The sequence below is a fragment of the Balaenoptera physalus genome, assembly GCF_965194825.1.
Source record: "Balaenoptera physalus genome assembly, chromosome: 15".
Taxonomy (NCBI): domain Eukaryota; kingdom Metazoa; phylum Chordata; class Mammalia; order Artiodactyla; family Balaenopteridae; genus Balaenoptera; species Balaenoptera physalus.
The window spans coordinates 39056710-39077694 of NC_138894.1; the positions used below are offsets into that span (position 1 = coordinate 39056710).

The 20985-nt window shown below is 44.2% G+C and overlaps 1 protein-coding gene across 1 annotated transcript in view; it reads right to left on the minus strand.

Moving 5' to 3' along the window:
- The window catches only part of ANTXR1 (ANTXR cell adhesion molecule 1), a 244310-nt gene that overhangs the window by 38887 nt on the left and 184438 nt on the right, over nt 1–20985 (minus strand). The window contains exon 17 of the mRNA XM_082426036.1: nt 17839–17919. Coding sequence (XP_082282162.1) covers nt 17839–17919 — 81 coding nt within the window. The remainder of the gene's footprint in view (nt 1–17838; nt 17920–20985) is intronic.

Below are 20985 nucleotides of genomic sequence, written 5' to 3' on the forward strand. Positions count from 1 at the left end.
ATGTATCAGCCTAAGCTCTTGAGTCCTCTGTGAAGTGAATTTCCTCCTCTGTAAAATGGGAATGAGAACACCTACATCAAAGGGTTATCAGAGGAAATGCATTCAAAACTATTACACATTATGAGGCTCCTGGGACATGCTAGTTATTATTTCCCAAGTCAAGTCAGTTTCCTTTTTGGTAAAATGGGGATAATATTTGCTTTCTAGGAATCTGTCAAAGATAAAGTAAAGCAGATAATCCAATAAATGTACAAATATTTAGAACAAAGTTTTAAATGCAACAGGCCCTTTCTTCCCTGTGAAGATAGTGGAGCGAAGCTTAAAAACAAAACCCTTCATGCTGGTTTGGAGCACGTAAGACTTTTGGCTACGAACGAGAAGTCTGGGACAGGAACAGGCCCAGAAAGGCAAAAAGTCACAGCTGATCTAACAGAAAACCAGGAAGGGCAGACAGTGACCCATAACTCTGAAATTCTCCTTGTGTCTATAAAATAGAAACGGTTGGAAGAGTCAGGGCCTGTATGAAATCACACTGTCCCTCTTCTCACAAGTGCCTTCCAGGCTAGTCCTCTAGGCCAGCACAGCTAACAGAAATGTCACACAAACCACATGGGTGATCTTCAGCTTTCTATTAGCCACATTTGTAAAAAGTAGAGAAACGGGTGAGATCAATTTTAATAATATTATCTTATTGAACCCAATAGATCCAGAATGTTATCATTTCAACATGTGATCAATATAAAAATGACTAAAGAGTTATTTCACATTCTGTTTCTCATGCTACATCTTTGAAAATCCTTTCACACGTAAAGGATGTGGCATTTCTGACTAGTTACATTTCAAGTGCTCAATAGCCATGTGTGGCTAGGGGCTTCCTTATGGGATGGTGCAGCCCTAGACTTTACTTTTGAGGTGTTCAAGATCTTTTGCTACTGGTGGGGCTGAAAGGGGAGGTCACAAATAATTTTGTAAAGCATGACTCCATTTGTAATCCCACTAAGTTGTCTACTGTTATTCCACAGCTGTAGAAAAGTCCTAGTTGACTCTTCCACTGGCCAGTGAAGAGCCTGAAATAAAATTTATTTTAAGACTTTACATTATTGGGTTAGCCAAAAAGTTCCTTTGGGTTTTTCCCTAAGATGCTACAGAAAACCCGAACGAACTTTTTGGCCAACCCCATAAATTCCTGTCATGGAAATTCATTTACCTTCTGATCTCCATAGACTCTTTAAGATATGTAAAACTATTTGAAACTGTGCCTGTCTGTCTGTCTGTCTGTCTATCTACCTGTCCTCTGGAAGTGATAATTAGGAAGCTTACTCATTTAAAGTCAAATCACGTCCCTTTCCTCTCACCCTGTGTTTCAGGGGAAGATTTATGAGAAGCGGTGTTTCTTCAGGGTGGGACAGTTTGGTCCATGGTTTGCAAAGCTAGAGAATTTCAATAATCAAACTGTTGCCTTTAAAAAATATGAAACTTGGAAATGGGTTAGAACTAAACACATCAGTGGAATGAGCTTAAGGGCGCAAGAAAATTATTATGGAGTAAAGTTACCCAAACATCATTGTTCTCCTTTGACTCATAAATCAATTATAGAGTCTTGGACTTTTTGGACATAGATCAGTGAGTTTTACAAAGGACAGGCATCAAAGCCTGGCTGTGGAGGACACTCTGAGGATACAAACAATCGTTTCAGCATTAGCGTTTACAGGAATTTGAGAGCACAGCCACATTGCTGGGTGAAACTGGAGTTTTCACGCAGGCAGGTTCAGTCTTTTGGAAGCCTCCATCCATGTTGCTTATTAGTGGCCTGGTATGGGATGCAGTCATGTGGGTTGTTGGCGTGTGTGATGCTAATGACTTGTAAGGCCTAGTTTTTGCTAGGAGCTTCTGTTTGGAATCATTAGCAAACACATTTTCAACTTTGGGCCACCAGCAGAGGATCTAGTGCAGAACAAGCTAGTGTAGCTTAAGGGGGTGCAGTGGGGACCATGGGCTGTGGGGCGTTCTCGTTGCTTATTCCTGGTTTGGAGGGGTGCTAACTGTTTACAAGCACAGAAGGTGGCCTCAGTTCTGCGGTTACCTCAGCCATCTCTGGAGGACCACATGGCATCCCCTGGGCCTGTAGACACGGTGGGGCATCGAGGCCATGGCTGCATAAATTCTGGTAAGTCCGTTCCCACCACCAGTGGGAAAATACTCACTCTCCTTTCCATTTCTCTCTGCCTCCATGCCTAAGAAACCCAACCCTGCTTGGTCAGAACTACTTCCCTTGCTAGAAAGAGAAAGGAGGGGAACACTGTCTTGTATAACAACAGGGATGATTCCACAGTGGACTTTCCAGTGGGCCCACTTTTATTAATTATCCAAGGGACATGGATGTCTGTTGTGATGTCCAATTTTCCAGACTCTGTGACATTTAAGAGTTTCCCATTACACATCACCTTGAGTGAGCAGTAGAGAATATGGAAAAGCTTACACAAGATTTTCTCCCATTTAGAGCTTGTATTCAAGTCGGAGTTGCAGAGGCCTTGGCAAGTAGGTACGCCAGGGATTGAGGCCAGTGCCTGGGTGTCAGCGGCCAGGGCCACGCTGTTTAATGGGGTGACCCAATCCAGATGTTGGGGGGATGCAGGAATGCACAAAGGTGATGAAAGCTAGTGGAGTGAGTGTCCCCAGAGCTAACTCTGCCGTCACTGTGGATTCTGAACATAACTCTGTCCTCGATGGTCTTAGCCAAAAGAAAAAATGGAAAAACACTAAAACATGAAACAAGTGTCACAAGAATGAACTTATAAAGTGAGACTAGTGAAGTCAGAGAGTTGTTTTTCTCTCAAACTTTCTATTTCAAACAATTAAAAGGAAAAGTCAAAGTTATTAATAAATGGCAATACCAAAAATTATGAATTGCAATTATAATGAAAGTTTGTTCGAATAACCCTTAAAGTTTGTCTGAAGATGCCCCTAGAAGACAGTGTGAACCCTCTCTCTTTATTAAAGACAGGGTTTTTTTTTTGAGACATCTTTGCCCACTACTGAAATGTGGTTGCCTATGAAGGGAACATGATAAAAGTTTACAAACAGCTGTGAACACCTGGGGGTTACAGAAAAAGTCATAATCCCTAGCACAAGAAAATAAATTGAGCCATGTCCTCAGTGCTGTGAGGGAAAGTAAAAAGAAAAAAAAAAAGGAGCCATAGTCCCTTTCCGCAAATCATTTACGGCTTACTCAGGGAGTGAAACATCGGTACTGGCTTTAAATTAAAATGGTGTGAAATTTTGTGGCAGTAGCTGGGAGCACAGGAGGAGGGAGGGGCCAGACAATGAGCAAGAATCAGGGGAGAGTCTCGGAAGGCTGAGGGCTGGGTACCCGAAAGATGTGAGCAGACAAATGGGTGGAGAAGGCAGAGTTGGGAGGTGGGGTATGACTGCTTTCCTCTCCCCCACTCCATTGTCAGCCTAGGCCTCCTCTCGCAGCTCCTCTCATCTGGGCCTTCACACATGCTGTTCCTTCCAACCAAAAGGCCTTTGCCTTACTTCGACAGGAGAGCTCATCCTTTAGGTCTCAGCCCAATGGTCTCTTCTTTTCAAAGTCTTCCCTGGTCTCCTAGTCTGGGTTAAATCTCCTTGCTCTATGTTCTCATGGAACCTCAAATGCTCCCCATACTTCCATATCACTTATTACATTAAGTTCTAGTTTAGTGCTTTTCTGACTACTCTGATGTACACCCCACAAAGGCAGGGGCTTTGCTTCATTCATGCTAAGTCCCTGCTGCCTAGCGTGGTACCTGAGGTAGGGTAGGAGCTCAAGACCTATTTGCTGAACGCGTGGGTGTACTCCGTCTTAGACACAGTGTTGGTGGTAAAGGGGGAGGTAGGCAGAGGTGGAATCAGGGAGAGAAAATATGAGGTAACTTAGGAACACAGCACACTGCATGGGAGGGCAGGTCACTGTGGGAGGGCAATCGGCAGGTACGTCATCTTGGGCAGGGTATAAAAATGGAACAGTGTTGGGAGGTGGGAGAAGGTAGGAGGACAAGAAAGAAGGAGATTGGGTGGCGGGGACCAGCTCTACCTTCCAAAATTCGGCCTGGTTTACCTTTTCTTTAAGAGATCAAGCCCAGTCGTGACCCCCACCCTCTTCTCCTGGCCTGGGGTGAGGACTCAAGGAGAGCCAGGCAGTGTAGGGCTGGTGGGTTCTGGTCTTGCCGCTTCCACTAATTCCCTTTGTGACCTTGAATGGAGCAAGGGTCTTCTTATGAGAGCATTAATCTTCCTAATATGAAAATAGGACATAAGTAAGGTAGTGATGGGGAGCAACTGAGAAAATGTACTTGGGAGTGTTTAGAGGTCTCTCCATCACCTTTCTGGACCTCAATTTCCTCACCTTGAACATGAAAGGACTGGGATCATGAGGAATCCCCAATCTGTTCCTGAGACTGAGGGTCAGGTTGAGGTGGGGTGGTCATGGGGATGGCGGGAGAAGACGGGTGTGCGTGTGGATGTCTACAGCAGGCTGGCTCTCCTCCACACTGTGAATTCTGGAAGGCGATCTCCTAAGTCAGATTCTGCCATCTAAGACTCAACCCAACAATTTCGGGCCAGAACAGAACTCCCCACCAGCCTGGGTTAGAATCAATCTCAATTGAGGTCTATTGCAGAGCTGTAGATTCCCTAGAGATGATCTTTTCCAATGCCCTCAGCTGGAGGAGCAGGCCCATGGCAGCCAAGTGGCTAGACATAAACATCACATTGGAACAAAGTAGAAAACTTCCTACAATGTTACACACTTGGGTGAAGTTTTGACCCTAAAACCAAGCCCCACCTCCCTCAATCCTGACTCTGTTTGGAAGGAAAAAAATGAGATCAGAGAATCTCAAGAGGGGTGTCTTTATTACTCAGCCCTGCCTTGTCCCGCCCCTAGTATTTAATTCTCTTCTGTTTGCTCTTTGCAACTTGATACCAGATCTTGACCTTCTGTTGCTGCAGCTGTTTGGGAGATGAGGCTATTCAAAGGTGAGAATCATCAGCTAAGCTATAAAATGGTGGTGATGATGAGTATGGAAATGTGTATGGGTGCGGAAAAAGAGAGTTAGATTATGGGGAATTGGAAGAGGAGGGAGAGACTTCAACCACATCAGTTGCCTTCACATCTATTTATTTAATGAGACCTCCTCTTGGGAGCAGGAAGTGGTGCAAAAAAAAAAAAACCCAAAAAAACTCAAGATGGTATATTTTGCAGCATCAATTTTGGGTTTAACTTCTCTGAAAAAAGTTAACTTTGCAGGTTTTGGGTACAGTTTGGTTTCTGCTGTGGACAGAGGATGTCTTGAACGTTTTCTGTTGTAAATTCAGGCAAGTAAGCCAAGAATTCTAAATCCTCATGTTCCTCTCCAATGAGACAGTGAAGGAGAGATTTCCAAGGGTGAGAACTGAATAAATACTACTGAGAATTCAAACATCCAGGGAAGGGGCTCTGACAAAATAAATCACACCCTCTAGGAGCATTTCCTACGATTTGCTTTTTTTCCCTTTATCTTAAATGATCTATTCGTACAAAAGTTTATGTAAGGACAGAAGTCAGTGCCTAGCAAATGGGACTTTCTCTCCAGATCTGTTGGGGACTTACAGCCTGGTGTCAGGCACCAATAGACATTTCGAAGATCCCTGTTTACTCAAAGTATAAACCAATATATTCTATGCAAACCTTTTTTTTCCCCTACGTTTAGATAGAAATGTTTACTTTTCCAGCGGTTCTGTGAATTGAATTAAAGAGCAGAGTGACTAAGAAAAGACTCAATATAAAGCTTATTATCTATTGTGCAAGAAGGAACTGACCTTCACATAAAGACTTTAATACAATAACTTGATTCTTTTGGTCATTGCTGATTTAAATATGAGAGATGAGTTCTGAGAAGAAGTTTTCCACACATGTTGAGATCTAACTAAACTTCTCTGAAATCAATTGCAGTTTTCAGGGGAAAGAAGGGAAGAAAATGAACTCCCATCTGTTTGAATTATTTACACCCATCATTTTATTTCATCCTGACAACACCTACAAAAGTAGGGATTACTGGATCACTTTGACTCATGAGGAGACTGAAGCTCAGTGAGTTAATGATTAATGTAACGGAGGCTACTGGGCAGCGCTGGGAATTTAACTTGGGTCTCTCAAGGTGAAAACGATCCCTCTCTTTCTCCATGTCATGCTGCAACCAGTTTCAGAGAGTGCTACCTTCATCTATGTCTTTTTATTCCTGATGTCACCATTTACATTCAAGCCTCCTGATCCATGCTTCGACCGTTACCATAGCCCATTAACGATTTACCAACACGTTACATCCATAGAGTTCTTGAGCTTGGTAGAACCTGGCTATTCTGCAAGACAAAGACACCTATGGCCAATTTTCCTATATACATTAAAAACAATTAAAAACTCTATTAATATCTAGTCAAACCAGACCTTTGCAAAACTTCTGAGAAAATCTGTGTGAGATTAAATGTCTTAAAATACAATATAATTTGGCACTCTAGGGGCTTCCCTGGTGGCGCAGTGGTTAAGAATCGGTCTGCCAATGCAGGGGACACGGGTTCGATCCCTGGTCTGGGAAGATCCCACATGCTGTGGAGCAACTAAGCCCGTGTGCCACAACTACTGAGCCTGCGCTCTAGAGACCATGAGCCACAACTACTGAGCCCACGTGCCACAACTCCTGAAGCCTGGGCACCTAAGCCCGTGCTCTGCAACAAGAGAAGCCACCACAATGAGAAGCCCGTGCACCGCAAAGAAGAGTAGCTCCCGCTCACCGCAACTAGAGAAAGCCCATGCACATCAACAAAGACCCAACACAGCCAAAAATAAATAAATAAAATAAATAAATTTTAAAAAAATACCTTGAATTTGGCACTCTAATATTTATCCCAGGTGAAGATTAGCTCAAAATGGCTATAGTCTAAATTTTTTAGTCTGATCATCAGGGTGGTAAAATCTCATCCTTGTTCCCCCTCCAGCCTTATGAGGTACACTCATCCCTTGCACTCCGTCCTGAGATGTCTCCTTTCACTCCGCAGGTTGGCCTTTATGGGCTGCAAGCTGGTCCTGGAAACCTGCTACCTTGACGTTTCTACATCCTGTCTGTTGACTAAGTCCCGACTTCCCTCCAAAGCCCAATTCAAGTCCTACCAGTCCTGGAGAAGGTATCCTATCCTCTCAGGCTGCCAGAGATTGCCCTTCCTCTGTGGCTCTCATTCCCTTCAGCTCTCTCTCGGTCTACCCCGGGAACTACCTTGACCGCCATCTCTTCTATCTCCTCAACTAGCCATCTGTTCTTTGAGGTCTTGTGCTTGTCTGCCTTTTCCATGGAGCCCTTCCCAGCACGTCAGCAGTATTTGCTGATAAGGAGCATACTTAATAAGTTGAGTAAACTTTTCCTGCTCTTGGGTTTGCTCTGCTCATTTTATTTTTGCTGATCAGTGTTGTCAGAACAGAGGAGTTTACTAGAGATGCTGTGAAGAAAATTCAGAGGAAAACTGATGTGAGGAGTCTCAAAGGCAAAAGGTTTTTCTGTGAAAGGGAAATAACTGGTAAGAGCTGCAGGATCAGGTGAACTTTCCACAGAATGTCAACCAACCGACCGTGTGTATTCTGGATGCTGGGACTTGCCCAAGTCATCAATTTTCACCATGTTGTTGGGGGGTGTCTTAGAATGTGCTGATATGTATGCAGTTGGATCTGTTGTTTCACCAACAAGCAGCTCAAATAGGGATGTTCACGTCTTTACACAGACACCCATGTGCTTTAAAATTGCCAGTATTCAAGAAAGAATGTCTTAGCACAGATAAAACAGTGGCTTTAATGATTTTAATTGCCTAGTAATTTGAAAAATTGTTTCCCCCTTATGCTTATAGGGATAACATTAAATGAAAGAATTAGCCACTAAGTTATATACATGTATGATTACAAGTGAATAAAGAATAATAATACAGGGTAAAGACTCTATTAACTATGTAAATGCTTTTTTAGTGAGTACAAGAAATGGTGAAAGGATGTTACGAGGAATGGCAAAATTGGGGCAACCCATTGGATGGGGCAATATTTTCAGAGGTATCTAAAGCAATCCTTGGGAGGAAATGAATTGCTTTCTATTTTCAAATGATGGGGGTCATCACTAGCTCACATGGTGCCTTTGTGTGAATCAGGAAAAGGCACCCCCTTCTGAGGTAGGATGCATGCCTGTCCCAGGGAGGTTGACCTGCCCAGTGGTGTTCAGGGTGGACCTCTGTCACAGGGCATGGTCTGCACATCTAGGTGCCTGTGTGCCCAGCAAACAATTCCCACTCTTAAGTAGCCAGTTATAACCTGGTATAAAACTAGTTTATTGGTACTTGTTAGATATTACGGTATTAACTTATTGGAGAAGTGGGAGGCCTCCATTAACAAAACAAAACAAAACAAAACAAAAAAAAACAAAAATAAAACAAAATTTCCCAAAGCAGTTAGCACTGCTCTTTAGGTGTCATGGGTAGAGAAGATCATTATTTCCATTCTGCCACCAAGGAATAAAACATACAGTGATATAGTCAGGGGACCAACAGTGGGTTCTCTTGGGGGTGGAGTTTTGAAGTGAATTGCATGTAACATTGCATCCCAAATTACCATGTTTCTTGCATGAAGTGGAGACACCCACCCTGGAACTGAAGAAAGTGCTGATGCATGGGAGGGATGGGATTCCAAAGGTGGGGCTGGTTTCCTCTCCTCACTTTACCTTCACCTGTCCCACTCAGCTAGCCTATCACAGGGAAGACAGAGGCCATTGAATGGGTGCCTCAGCTTCCTGCCCTCTCACCCATACCTGAGAGCCCATCTTGGGCTCTGCCCCCCAGATCACTAAGGAAGAGTGGCATTTCCTAGGCTGTAGGTCATCTAAGTCCTCCTAGGGGCTCCTGCCCTCCATCAATGAGCTCTTCAGCCTCTTCCCCTCCTGGGCTTCTGTCATGAGCACTTAATCATTCTCAAGCCCTTCATCCTAACCAAACAAAGAGGTTCTTTCAACTCCAGCTCTCCTCCAGCTACCTCTTTGGCTCTCCCTTCCCATTTTCCACTAAGCTTCACTCCTGCCCCCATCATTGCACTGAACCTAGGTCACCAAGGCCACGAGGACCTTGTTACTGCTAATCTAATTAGAGGACTTGTCAGCTTGCATCTAAATTTCCCATACTTGACCCCATTGACCCCACCCTCCTCCATGATGTACCATCTTCCCTTGGCTTCCATGACCCCAGACTCTCCTGTCACGCCTGCTCTTTCTCTGGCTGGTCCTTCTTAGTTTCCTTCTTCTTCTCCTCTTTCTTTCCCCACCTAAACTCAAAGGATGTGACCCTAGGGGTTCAACACTTAACCTATTTCCCTTCTCTCTCTCCATACTCTCCCTGGGCTCTGCATCTATTCACACTGGTCTCAACCACCATGCTGATGATGCCCAAATCTTTGTCTCCAGCTCAGAACGCTCACTAGAGCAAAACTGCCTCCTGCACAGATTGGGTGATACAAGTGGGCATCTAGGTACTTCAGGTGCCCACCCTGCACGTATATGACTCCGAGAGTGAGCAGCTCCTGAAAGTTTGTGCTCTAGATGCTCCGTGGTACCTCAAACTCGATAAGTTAAAAAGCTAAGTCCTCATCTTCCCTCCCAAAGCTCTTCCTGTGCCCCCATCCTGGTGAACGATGTCACAGCCGGCTCAGATCAAAACGTGGAGGTCCTCCTTGACAGCCCCCTCTCTCATCCTCTACGCCAGCCAGTTACCAAATCCAGTCATTCTGTTTCCACAACCTCTCCTGAATCCAGACTCTTTCCTCCTCCTGCCACTGCCTCTGGTCAGGATGCCACCATCTCCACGCTGCAGCCAGCATGACTTCTCTAAAACACAACCTGACTACAACTCTGCCTAAAACACTTGGCGGTGATTCTCCATTGTCCCCAGAGTGGGCTCCACGACCAGCATCCATGCTGTTCCCTCTCCCCGCTCCTCCGCTGGCTGCCTCGCACTGCCTCCACCAAGCCCCGCTCCTCATGTCCCCCGAAGGAGCCACAGGCCACCTCCAGATCCTTGCTCAAGCTTCCCTCTCACAGAAGAGCCTCCCTCCACTACTTTCCTCTGGTCTCAGCCTAAATGCCACTTCTAGAAGTCAGTTTTAACACCAAGGCTGGTGAAATGCCCTTCCTGGGCATACTCCTCCCCACCTCTCACATTCACCACAGAGCCTTTCACACAGGGTGGTGTTTGGGGCCTTAACAGTTTGTCCCTGCTTCTCAAGGGAAGGGACACAGCTTACTAATCGATGAACAGCCAGCACAAACTCAGTGCTCGTCTCATAGAAAGTGTTCAGCAAGTATCTGTTGAATGCATGAAGGATTTAAGGAATTCTGAGTGTGGACTTCAAATCTGATTGTCCTGAATTAAGCCCTAGATCTGTCCCTTCCCAACTGTGTGTCCTTGGGAAAGTTAATAACCTCCCCTGAGTCTCAGTTTCTGCTCTGTAAAATGGATTTGTTCTTGTGAATGGATTTGTGCTTCTATAACCATCTGCAATCAATACAATGCTTGATGCTCTCTTCTCTTTCAACTCATACGCTGAACACCAGGAAGCCAGAATTAAGTCCTATGCTAGTTGGCATCCCTGGTACCCAGCCCAGCGATGGGTTCTTAGCGGGGGCACAGTAGATGAAATTTGATGAAAGGATGTTTGAGGGAAGGCAGCCGAGGCAAAGAAGGAAGAAGGAAGAGGTAATGCAGGGAATGTGGAGAAGGGAGAAAAGAGAGAGAAACAGAGTGTAGACACTTTCTCTGAGTCTGCTTATGTTTCAGGAGGCTCATCTGCTTTCGAAGGAGTGGGCTGAGGATGCTCTCTCCCCTTGGAGATAACCTGCCCGGATCATTCTCGCCTCTGCGGCAGTAGGGAGCCACAGGGACCCATGTGACCGGCTCAGCTCCCTTATTGGAAACAGCTGTGCAGACGGCAGCCCTGGGGCTGGAGCTCGGGTAGGGGATTTCACAACCTCCAGGGCTGTGCTTCAGATGAGTTTCAAACGTTGTTTATGTACATCTACGTGTGTGCTTCCTGGGTCTCTTCTGATTGCCATGAGGCCCAGCCTTGCAAAACAAGCTCAGAGTGTGCCTTAGTATTTTGTTCTTGCTGATAGTCATGGAATGTACCAGCCCCCCAATGCCAGATCTGGGAGAAACCAAGGAGCTAAAAACAAAGAAGACATCCAACCCCAGTGGCTCCTCCCAGAGCACATGAAGTGGGTGGGGCATTAAAGCTGGGGAGGGTTTAGTCAGGTTGATATTTTGACTGAATTCCATCCAGAAAAGACATACGAGGCAGAGTTATATTTTCTCTTTTCCATCCTCTACCCAAGCAGTAACAATATTGTAGCAGGCAGGATCTATGTTTGCCGTGTTCCAGAGAAGAAAGGGACTGCTGTGAGCACATAAAGATTGTAATCATCCATTTCCCTTATGCCTATGAGACACAGGCATAGAGTTTTTGAAGGGATGTGGAGAATGGCCTTCAAATTGTTCCAGGAAGGAAAGAAAAGATGCTGCCTGGGATGAGAAATAGAGAATTGGACCAGATCACTGATTCTCAACTCCAGTTGCACATTAGAATGACCTGGGGAGCTTTTAAAATCCCAGTATCCAGACTTCATCACAGACAAATTAAATAGAACCTTTGGGGTGGGACCCTGGCATCAGGGCTTTAAAGTTCCCCAGGTGATCACAACGTGCACGTTGGAAATCACCGGATTCCGTGAACTCTGATCTCTGAAGCTCCCTTACATTTCTGGGTTTGAAATTAGTAATCTAGGAACAAAACTGCCTGTAGCTGGCAAGATTTCTCTACAATTGGTTGGGACTTAATATTTAGGCTTCAGCTAGAGTAGTCACCAATCATGTCAATAGGTGTTCTGTGGAGAAACATAGGAAAGTAGTGGTCAGTGGTCAAATAAGCACAGAAATGTTGACTTCGAATCCCAAGCAGTCAGGGTTAGAGGGATTTTGATGGACATCTCGTTCCATTTATCTCACTGGTTTCCCCAGACCAGCAGGAACAGCATCACCTGGGAGCTTGTTAGAAATGCTAGGTCCCAGGCCCCACCCCAGACCTGTTAAGTCAGAAACTGTGAGAGTGAGATCCAGCTACCTGGGTTTTAACAAAACTTCTGGGTGATTCTGTGCTCAAGTTTGAGAACCAGCAATCTGCTGCAGGAATCCTCTACTATATCCTGGCCCAGTGGTTTAACTGATTTTATCCCTGTTTGGTAACATGGAGCAAGTGCAGTCATCCCTGGGGAAGCCCATTTATTGTTGAAATTCGTCCTTCAATTCTTTAGATGAAATATGCTTCACTGTAACTTCTACGTGTGGCTCTAGTTCTGTCTTCTGGGATGACCCAGAGTAAATCCAAGTCATGTTCTGTACTTCAAAGACTTTAAGATAATGTTCTGATAATATATGTTCTAATATATCTTTAATATATGTCTGATAGCTCCTGAGGGCACTTCTCCCAAATTTACAATAAAAAGACACAGGAAGATACAGAAAAGGTGCCAACTCACATTACCACCCAAAAGTAAGACTGAGGGAATAGAAGTAGTAGAAAATTTTTGTGAAAATTTATGTCATCCTGGAGTAGAGAAGACTGTTGTAAGTTTGACACCAAAGGCAGAAATTATAAAGATTCATAGATTTAACTATAAAATTATAGGTAACTTCAATATATTTTTAAAAACTTAAAAAGTATATGACAAGCTAGAAAAACTTTGCATATGTATATTATATATATATATATATATAATGTTAGACTTTAAGTTTCATGACGTGAGCATCATATACTTAATGTATAGCACAGGGTCTGACATAAACTGGGTCCTCAAAGCATTTGACTAATGAATGAATGAAGATGAGTTAAGCAAATGGCCATATAAAAATCAATGCTAGGGACTTCCCTGGTGGTGCAGTGGTTAAGAATCTGCCTTCCAATGAAGGGGACGCGGGTTCAATCCCTGACCAGGGAACTAGATCCCACATGCATGCTGCAACTAAGAGTTCACATGCCGGAACTAAGACCCGGAGCAACCAAAAAAAAACAAAAAAACAAACAAAAAAAATCAATGCTAAAATATACAGTAGAAAAATGGGCTGAGGGCATATATAGGCAATTGACAAAAGGGAAAATAAATATTTGAAAAAAATGTTTCACTTCAATAACAGAGAATGCAAATTAAATTAGCACCTATCAAATAGCTAAGTTTAATAATGTTAATGGGAGATGGGTTTTTCATTGGTGCTGAATCTAGGGTTAATTCACACAGTGTTTCAGGCAATAATGAAGAATGAGGTCAATCTGGCCTCATTATCAAAGCTTTAACATTTCTCATGTTGGTCAATCCAGCAGATAGCTGCATGCCTAATCCTAAGGAAACATTCATGAATGTGCACAATGATTTGGCAACAAGCATATCGATTACAGCTTCATTTATAAAAATAAACACTTGGAAATAAATATCCAAAAAGAGAAGATAGGGCGAAGTATTATGTCACAGATTGACAAAGGAATATGACACAGCCATTAAAATGATATTATATAACGATATGAATGGCATAGAAAGATTATTCCTCAAACATGGTTAAGTGATTAAAAATAGTTTATAAAAGGGGTGCATAATGCGATGACCAAGAAATGACCGAGTGAAAAAGCTCTCAGGGTCCTTTAAATCTCCTTCCTCAGACTGAACATTCCTAATTCCTTCTGCCATTTCTCCTTGAATGGTGAGCAAACTTTCTAAAGTCAGAGTGGCCCTGGTGTGTAGGAAGCCTTGGGGAGCATCCTGGAAAATGCTCATGGGATACAGGTTCTAATTTCCAGACTTTCTTGGTAAGTCTCTGTGAATATGCCCTGCTTTGGCAACGCCCCCTTTAAAGCCCGGGTCCGGACAGCACCTTTTTGTGTTTACAGGGATACTGCAGGGACAATGAACAATCTTACCAAGGTGACAGTTCACTCGGTAGAGATGATGGGAAAGACATTCCAAGCAGAGAAACTAGAATGTGCAAAGGCACAGAGACACAAAAGATTCTGGCACGTTCAGGGAATGGTGAGCAATTCTAGGTGGCTGGAAACCTATTTGGAGTGATGGGGGAACCTGGAGGGAGTAGCAGATGAAATGATAAGGGAAGCCTTTCTAAATCAAGCTAAGGATTTGGGTCTCCTTCCTAGTCTTTGCCAGTCTGAAGCCTTGGGATGTTACACTGAGATCCGTGTTTTAGAAAGAGCACAACAGTGGCTATATACTGGAACCCGGGGGATGGTTTAAGCAAAGAATACCATATGCTTAGTGAACTCTTTAAATTTTAGGATCGGATGTGTTGCTGGTTTGCTTTTTAAGTGGCTTCTTCTGGTACTTTCTCTTTTATGTTTGCTCAGGATCTCTTGGTGGGCTCCAACAAACAATAGGACTGTGAGCCCACCCCAGGCAGAAAGAGGAAGATGGGTGGTGGTGGACAGAAAGCATTCTTGTCTCCTGCTGTCATCCCATTCATGTTTCCCCTGACCCTGGGCTTGGGCAGCTCCCAGGAGCTGGGCACCAATCCCAGGGAAGGATGTGGCTCTGGGCTCAGGCCTCCTGGAGCCCTTTGCTCTGCAGTGGAGGCTGGAAGCTCTCAGCTTTTCCAGCAGCCTCAGAGGCTCTACCGGTGAGCCCATGTCTGCCTCTGTAGGGCTAGGGCGGGTTCATTGGGGGAAGGATGGAGCAGACAGGAACTGAGAAGGAAGAATTGCCAGGTTCCTGGGAGGTCAACATATGTTTGAAACAAATCAGAATGAGAATGTAATTAGGTGATGTTTGTTTTTGTTTTTGTTTTAAAGGGAAAATTCAGAACCTGTGACTCGTGTTCACGAGCACATGCCTGGATGCAGTCATTTTGAGTTTATGGAAAATGTGGTCAGCCCCATAAATCAGTGCTGAGGAATTCTTACAGACTTATCCCCGTGCAAGGAAGTCAGGTCTGTAGCGAGTCTCCTAAGATTATGCAAAACAATACAGAGTAAGCATGTAATAATAAGCTACAGTATAGTCTTCTCTACTCCTGGAATTCTTTCCTGAGTTGCCATGCGGAAGCTGTGAATTTCTGTTCCTACCTAATCTGTGACCTTTCTTGTGTAACTCCATGTGTACGCCTAGATGTCTGTGGCCGTCACCATGACTACAAGGACACAGTTCTCTGCAACTATTCTTGCATGTGTCTTAAACATGTTAGCAGGATTTCTATACAGAAAGCCCATTTAAAAGTAGGCTGAACAATCATAACTTGCAACACTGCTGAGAATATAGTCAAATGTATCCTAATTCTCAGCCCGCCTGTCCTTCGCACCTATTATGTGGTGTGATTGGAAAATGAAAATTCAAGGAGGAATCGTATTTCTCAAAAGCAAACAAAACATCTTCAAATGTGAAATACAAACTTTCATTCAGAATTAGTAAATAATAGATTCAATCTAGGTGTGACTCACTAGACGAAATTCTATCCATTTTCATTTCATTGTTGTTGGATTTATCCCATCAGCCTTTTGCCCTCAAACAGTTTTGGTTCTTCTATCTTTTTTTTTTTTTTTTTTTTTTTTTTTAAAAATTATTTATTTATTTATTTATGGCTGTGTTGGGTCTTCGTTTCTGTGCTAGGGCTTTCTCTAGTTGCGGCAAGTGGGGGCCACTCTTCATCGCGGTGCGCGGGCCTCTCGCTATCGTGGCCTCTCTTGTTGCGGAGCACAGGCTCCAGACGCGCAGGCTCAGTAGTTGTGGCTCACGGGCCTAGTTGCTCCGCGGCATGTGGGATCTTCCCAGACCGGGGCTCGAACCCGTGTCCCCTGCATTGGCAGGCAGATTCTCAACCACTGCGCCACCAGGGAAGCCCGGTTCTTCTATCTTATATACCATAATATTTCTCTCTATCCTTCCTCTTTCCTACACTCCCTTCTCTGCTTGACCCAGTTTAGAAATTTGTTTCTGCCAAACTGGTCAGTGGGGAATGGAATGTTAATAAATTTGAGTGATGTTTTTCAGTTGCTCTGAGAAGAACGGGCTTGTTCACTGGACTAGCATGTTCTATCACAAAAAATAGTACTGCTGAACCCGAATTTGGGGATCCTATTTTTTTTTTTTTAATCTGTTAGGTGAGTCTCATGCAGGCTAAAAAAAATTCTTAATTTTCCACAGAAACCATATGCATAACTTATAAGGCCAAATACCACCCTGAGTACAAAGCTGATGGCCTAGGCTCATTGTTAGCTGTAGAGTTTGTACTTTCAAATCTGCTATGGCAAAATGTGTTCTTGTTCACATCCACAGACAAAATACAAATTCCACGTGTCATGAGGGTCAAGCTGGCCCAGCATTTATATGGCCTGGGTTTTTTTTAAATGTCATTCTTGCCTGTTGTCCCTGCCACAAACTGGAGCAGGAATAGCTAATTGGCAGCAGCCTGCACAGGCTATGAAACTTTAGACCAAATCCCCTCAGCCACAAGCCACCCACTGTCACCTGTCACCAGGTGCAAAGGAAGGGGGGCCTGCCTAACTGGCTCTGCTCTCGTGTTTTATTAGTTGTGCCGTGTTGCAGAGTGGGCAGGGTAAACATGTGGGTATATCTGACACACATCAATTGCAATATAGTTTGAATTTTTGCATCGACCCTTCACAGACAGCAGAAAATCACAAAGTAAATAATCCTAATAATATATGCCCTGACTAAGCATTACTAAGTGTTCAAACGTTAGGCCACAGGCTTTGCAAACATTACCTTCTCCAACCAGCCAAACTGTGAAGTAGTCATTACCAACTACTTTATAAAGATGAAATTCAGAGAGATCACGTGACTTGCCTGGAGTTTTCCAGGCAGGAAGGAAGCAAGATTCAAACCCAACTCTACCTGGTTTGAAAGGAGCCCTAAATTAGACACCTTGATTTTGCTTTTGGGTTCATGTGCTTGATTCCCAGAGCAGCGGATGCAAGACGCAGGTCGCGGGTAGTTGAGGAAGAATTTGGTCCCCAGCTTTGCTCTGTAGATTTTATGAAAGAGAGACTAACTCTTCCCGGAAGACACAGCAATGGTGTGATTACAGCAGAACTGAGGTTGTTTCCAGCGTTGTTACTATCCTAACAGAACACAATATTCAGCTTGTCTTGTCCTCTGTTTCCTCACTTACAAAATGAGGACTTGGGTTAGATGGTTTCTAAGGCCTCTGATACCTCCTCCCTTTCTATCTCCTTCTAGTTGAGACATCTGAGCTTGGCCCTGACAGTTTCAGGGCAAACCCTCACCAGGGTGGAAGGTCCTCCTGTGATCCTGGACCAGTTGGGCCCAATGCCTGCTGGAAGATGGGGGAGTTTTCTGTGGCCCCTATTCCCTCGCTCCATCCTGTGGCCCTGGCGTCCTGCTTGTCACCACTGGCCACTGAGGCTGAGGGGCAGCAGGCCTCTCCCCTGGAGCTACCTGAGGAAGAGTCAGTCCTGCTTTATTCACACACTGTACCTGTAAACTCAGAAGCTCAAGTCCTAGGACATTAAAGCTAAGCTATTTCTGTCAAAATCCTTTTCAAAAAAGCAAGTCGAAACTCAAGGTCTTGTAAAAACCCAAGTTTTGAAAATTAGTGTCTGATTTGTCACAACATGAAATCATAGCTGGATTCCTACATCTGGAGTTATTCTAGCTCCACAGTCAGAGAGAGGGAGAGAGTGCAAAAAGAATGCATGTGTGCGACACCGTTAATAAATCCTACCGTGTCTCCTGGCTGTGGACGCATCACGGACACACGATCGTAGCCTTTCCTTAGCAGGACCCACAGGGCATCAAGTTTTCCCTGAAATAAAACAAATGCACCAAGATTACATCTGAAACCAGACCAGGGGCCAGCACAGACAGGCAGAAACTTCCATGCTTCTTAAGTCATGTGAACCACACTTCACCAGCAATGCAGTTGCCATAGGATGTGACTCTCTAGTCCCTAAGTTCAAAATGTGGGCCTCAGGAATATAGGAGGAGGAGAGACACATCCCAGAGGACCCTGATGCTCGGGCAGGAGACATCTGCGACTTTAGTGCAGCCTCAGATTTGCAGACACGGAGGATTCATTCAGGCTCTCAGCTTTTGCCCTCATCATATTCCCGGGCAACTCCTCACACCGCAAGTCAATCTTTTCAACTTGCACTAAAGTTTTTTCTTCCCACTTAGTGTCCAGAGTTTACAAATGAAACAATGAGGACAGATTCAGGCAGGAAAGTGACTAAATAGAAGCATGGACAGGGTGAGACCAATGAAAGGCCCCTGGGGCACAGATCCATGGCTGTCCCTATGATGGGCTCTGGAATCCCAGGCTCGACGGACAAATGACCAAAGATCACGGATCACCACAAATCACAACCCCCTTTGGAGTTGTAGGTGATTGGTTGAATCTGGAAGGAGGGAGCCTATGAGTGCTAAAGTTTTCACAGCATGTGGCAAAGTCTCACGTTCTAGTTCCCTAGGCATGCTGAGCAGAGGCTGGCTTCTGCCACTGCAAACACTAATAGAAGAAAAAAAAAGACATTTATTTAGCTTTGCTCTTCTTATTATTACTATTTTTTAACGTTTTTGGCTGCGTTGGGTCTTCATTGCTGTGGGCGGGCTTTCTCTAGTTGCCAAGAACAGGGGCTACTCTTCATTGTGGTGCACCGGCTTCTCATTGCGGTGGCTTCTCTTGTTGCAGAGCACGGGCTCTAGGGGTGCAGGCTTCAGTAGTTGTGGCACGTAGGCTCAGTAGTTGTGGCTCGCGGGCTTTAGAGCGCAGGCTCAGTAGTTGTGGTGCACGGGCTTAGTTGCTCCGTGGCATGTGGGATCTTCCTGGACCAGTGATCGAACCCATGTCCCCTGCACTGGCAGGCGGATTCTTAACAACTGTGCCACCAGGGAAGTCCCAGCTTTGCTCTTATTATTAACCCTGGTTGGTGACTCCATCAACAGGCAGAAGTCACTTCATTTTGTCTTATTTCCCTTCATCACTCTTGTGGTGACCAGGACAATCTGCTCCCCTCCACCTCCAAAGATGACATCCTAGTCTCCAGAACCTGTGAATATGTTCCCTTTCATTGCAAAAAGGACTCTGCAGATGTGACTAAGTTAAGGATCTGGAGGTGGGGACATGATTCTGGATCATCGGGTGGACCCAATCTAACCACATGGGTCTTTAACAGAGGGAGGTAGGAGGGTCAGAGTCAGAGAAGGAGATGGGGCGACAGAAGCAGAGTGAATGTGATCCCATGCGAGAAGGATTCAACCCACTGTTGTTGGCTTTGGGGAGGAGAGGGGGCCATAAGCCAATGAGTGTGGGCAGCTTCTGGAATCTGGAAAAGACATGGAGATGGAGTCTCTCCTAGGGCCTCCAGCAGGAATGAAGCCCTGACCTCACCTTGGTTTTAGCCCAGTGTGACCCATTTTGGGCTTCTGACCTCCAGAACTATAAGATAATAAATTTGTGTGGTTTTAGGCCACCAAGTTAGTGGTAACTTGTTATAGCAACAATACGAAACCAATACAGCCCTTATCACTCCCTGACATAGTCTATGTTTATTTGCTTAGTGTCTGTCTCTGCCATCTGGAATGTGAACTCCATGAAAGCAGGTGTCATTGGTTTTGTTAACTGCTGTATGCCCAGCCCTTAGGACAGCTTCTGGTGCTCAGTGAATATTTGTTGGATGAATGAATGCATTCAGTGCTACTAAGTGCTGGGCTAGGTGCTTTTCTATGTGTCTGCTCATTTCATTCTCCCAGCAATTCCAAAGGGTTACGGAGAGGGAATCAGAGAGATCAACTAACTTGCCCAAAGGCACACAGTGTGTAAACTGGAGAGGTGTGATTGGACCCCACTCCATGTCTGTCTAATTCCAAAGCTCATATACTTTCTTTCTTAAAATATTTTTTTAATTGCACTGATTATTTTTTAAATTGAAGTGTAGTTGATTTACAATGTTGTGTTAATTTCTACTGTACAGCAAAGTGATTCAGTTATACATATATATACATTCTTTTTAAAAAATATTCTTTTCCATTATGGTTTATCACAGGATATTGAATATAGTTCCCTGCGCAAAGCTCGTATACTTTCTGTTATACCAATTGCAGGTTCTTGCCTGTGCAGATCCTTTAGAACAGGGTTTCTAAACTGTGGATTGCGACTCTTCAAGCCCTCATGAAAAAATTTTGTGTATTAGGACCAGAATTTTTAACAAATAAAATAAAATAGGAAGGAAAATATTTGAGTTAAGGGCAAATGGTGAGGATAAGTATGCATGGGTGTGTGTATGAGTGTGTGAAGTGAATGCACACTTGTGCACGCATAAGCATATACTGGGCCAACATGTATTTCCTGTTGGGGTCTCAGTCGGGCATGTTTGAAAACACCGATCTGGAAGAGGTCTTTGAAGGATAATGCTGAAAGGCTGGGTGAAGGATAATGCTGAAAGGCTGGGAGAGTCTAGAAACTTCAAGTTCTTGCCACAAAGCTTTTGTAGTGGCAGCATCCATTTAAGAATGCCACCTCGAAGACTTGGTGTTTTGAAATTATTTTCTGGTGGGTTTTATTTAGATACAAAAAATGTGCTCTTGAACCTTTATCAACTCTGTTGCTCGAGTTCTTGTGGATTCAACTTTGTCTTGCTAAGTGTAATGTTTCTCATCTCTCTTGGCCAAGTACTTACAAAAACCTCTAAAAATATTTTGAAATGACTTTAGAATGCTGGAAGGACCGCTGCTGGGTTCAGCATGGTTTTCTGCATTAAACCATTTCAAGCATCAGTTAAATGTTTTCCTTTAAGGTTCTTTGGGATAAGCATTTATATTTCAGGATATAACCAGGTGGATTTCCTGGAAGAATGCCTCTTTTTCTTTTTCT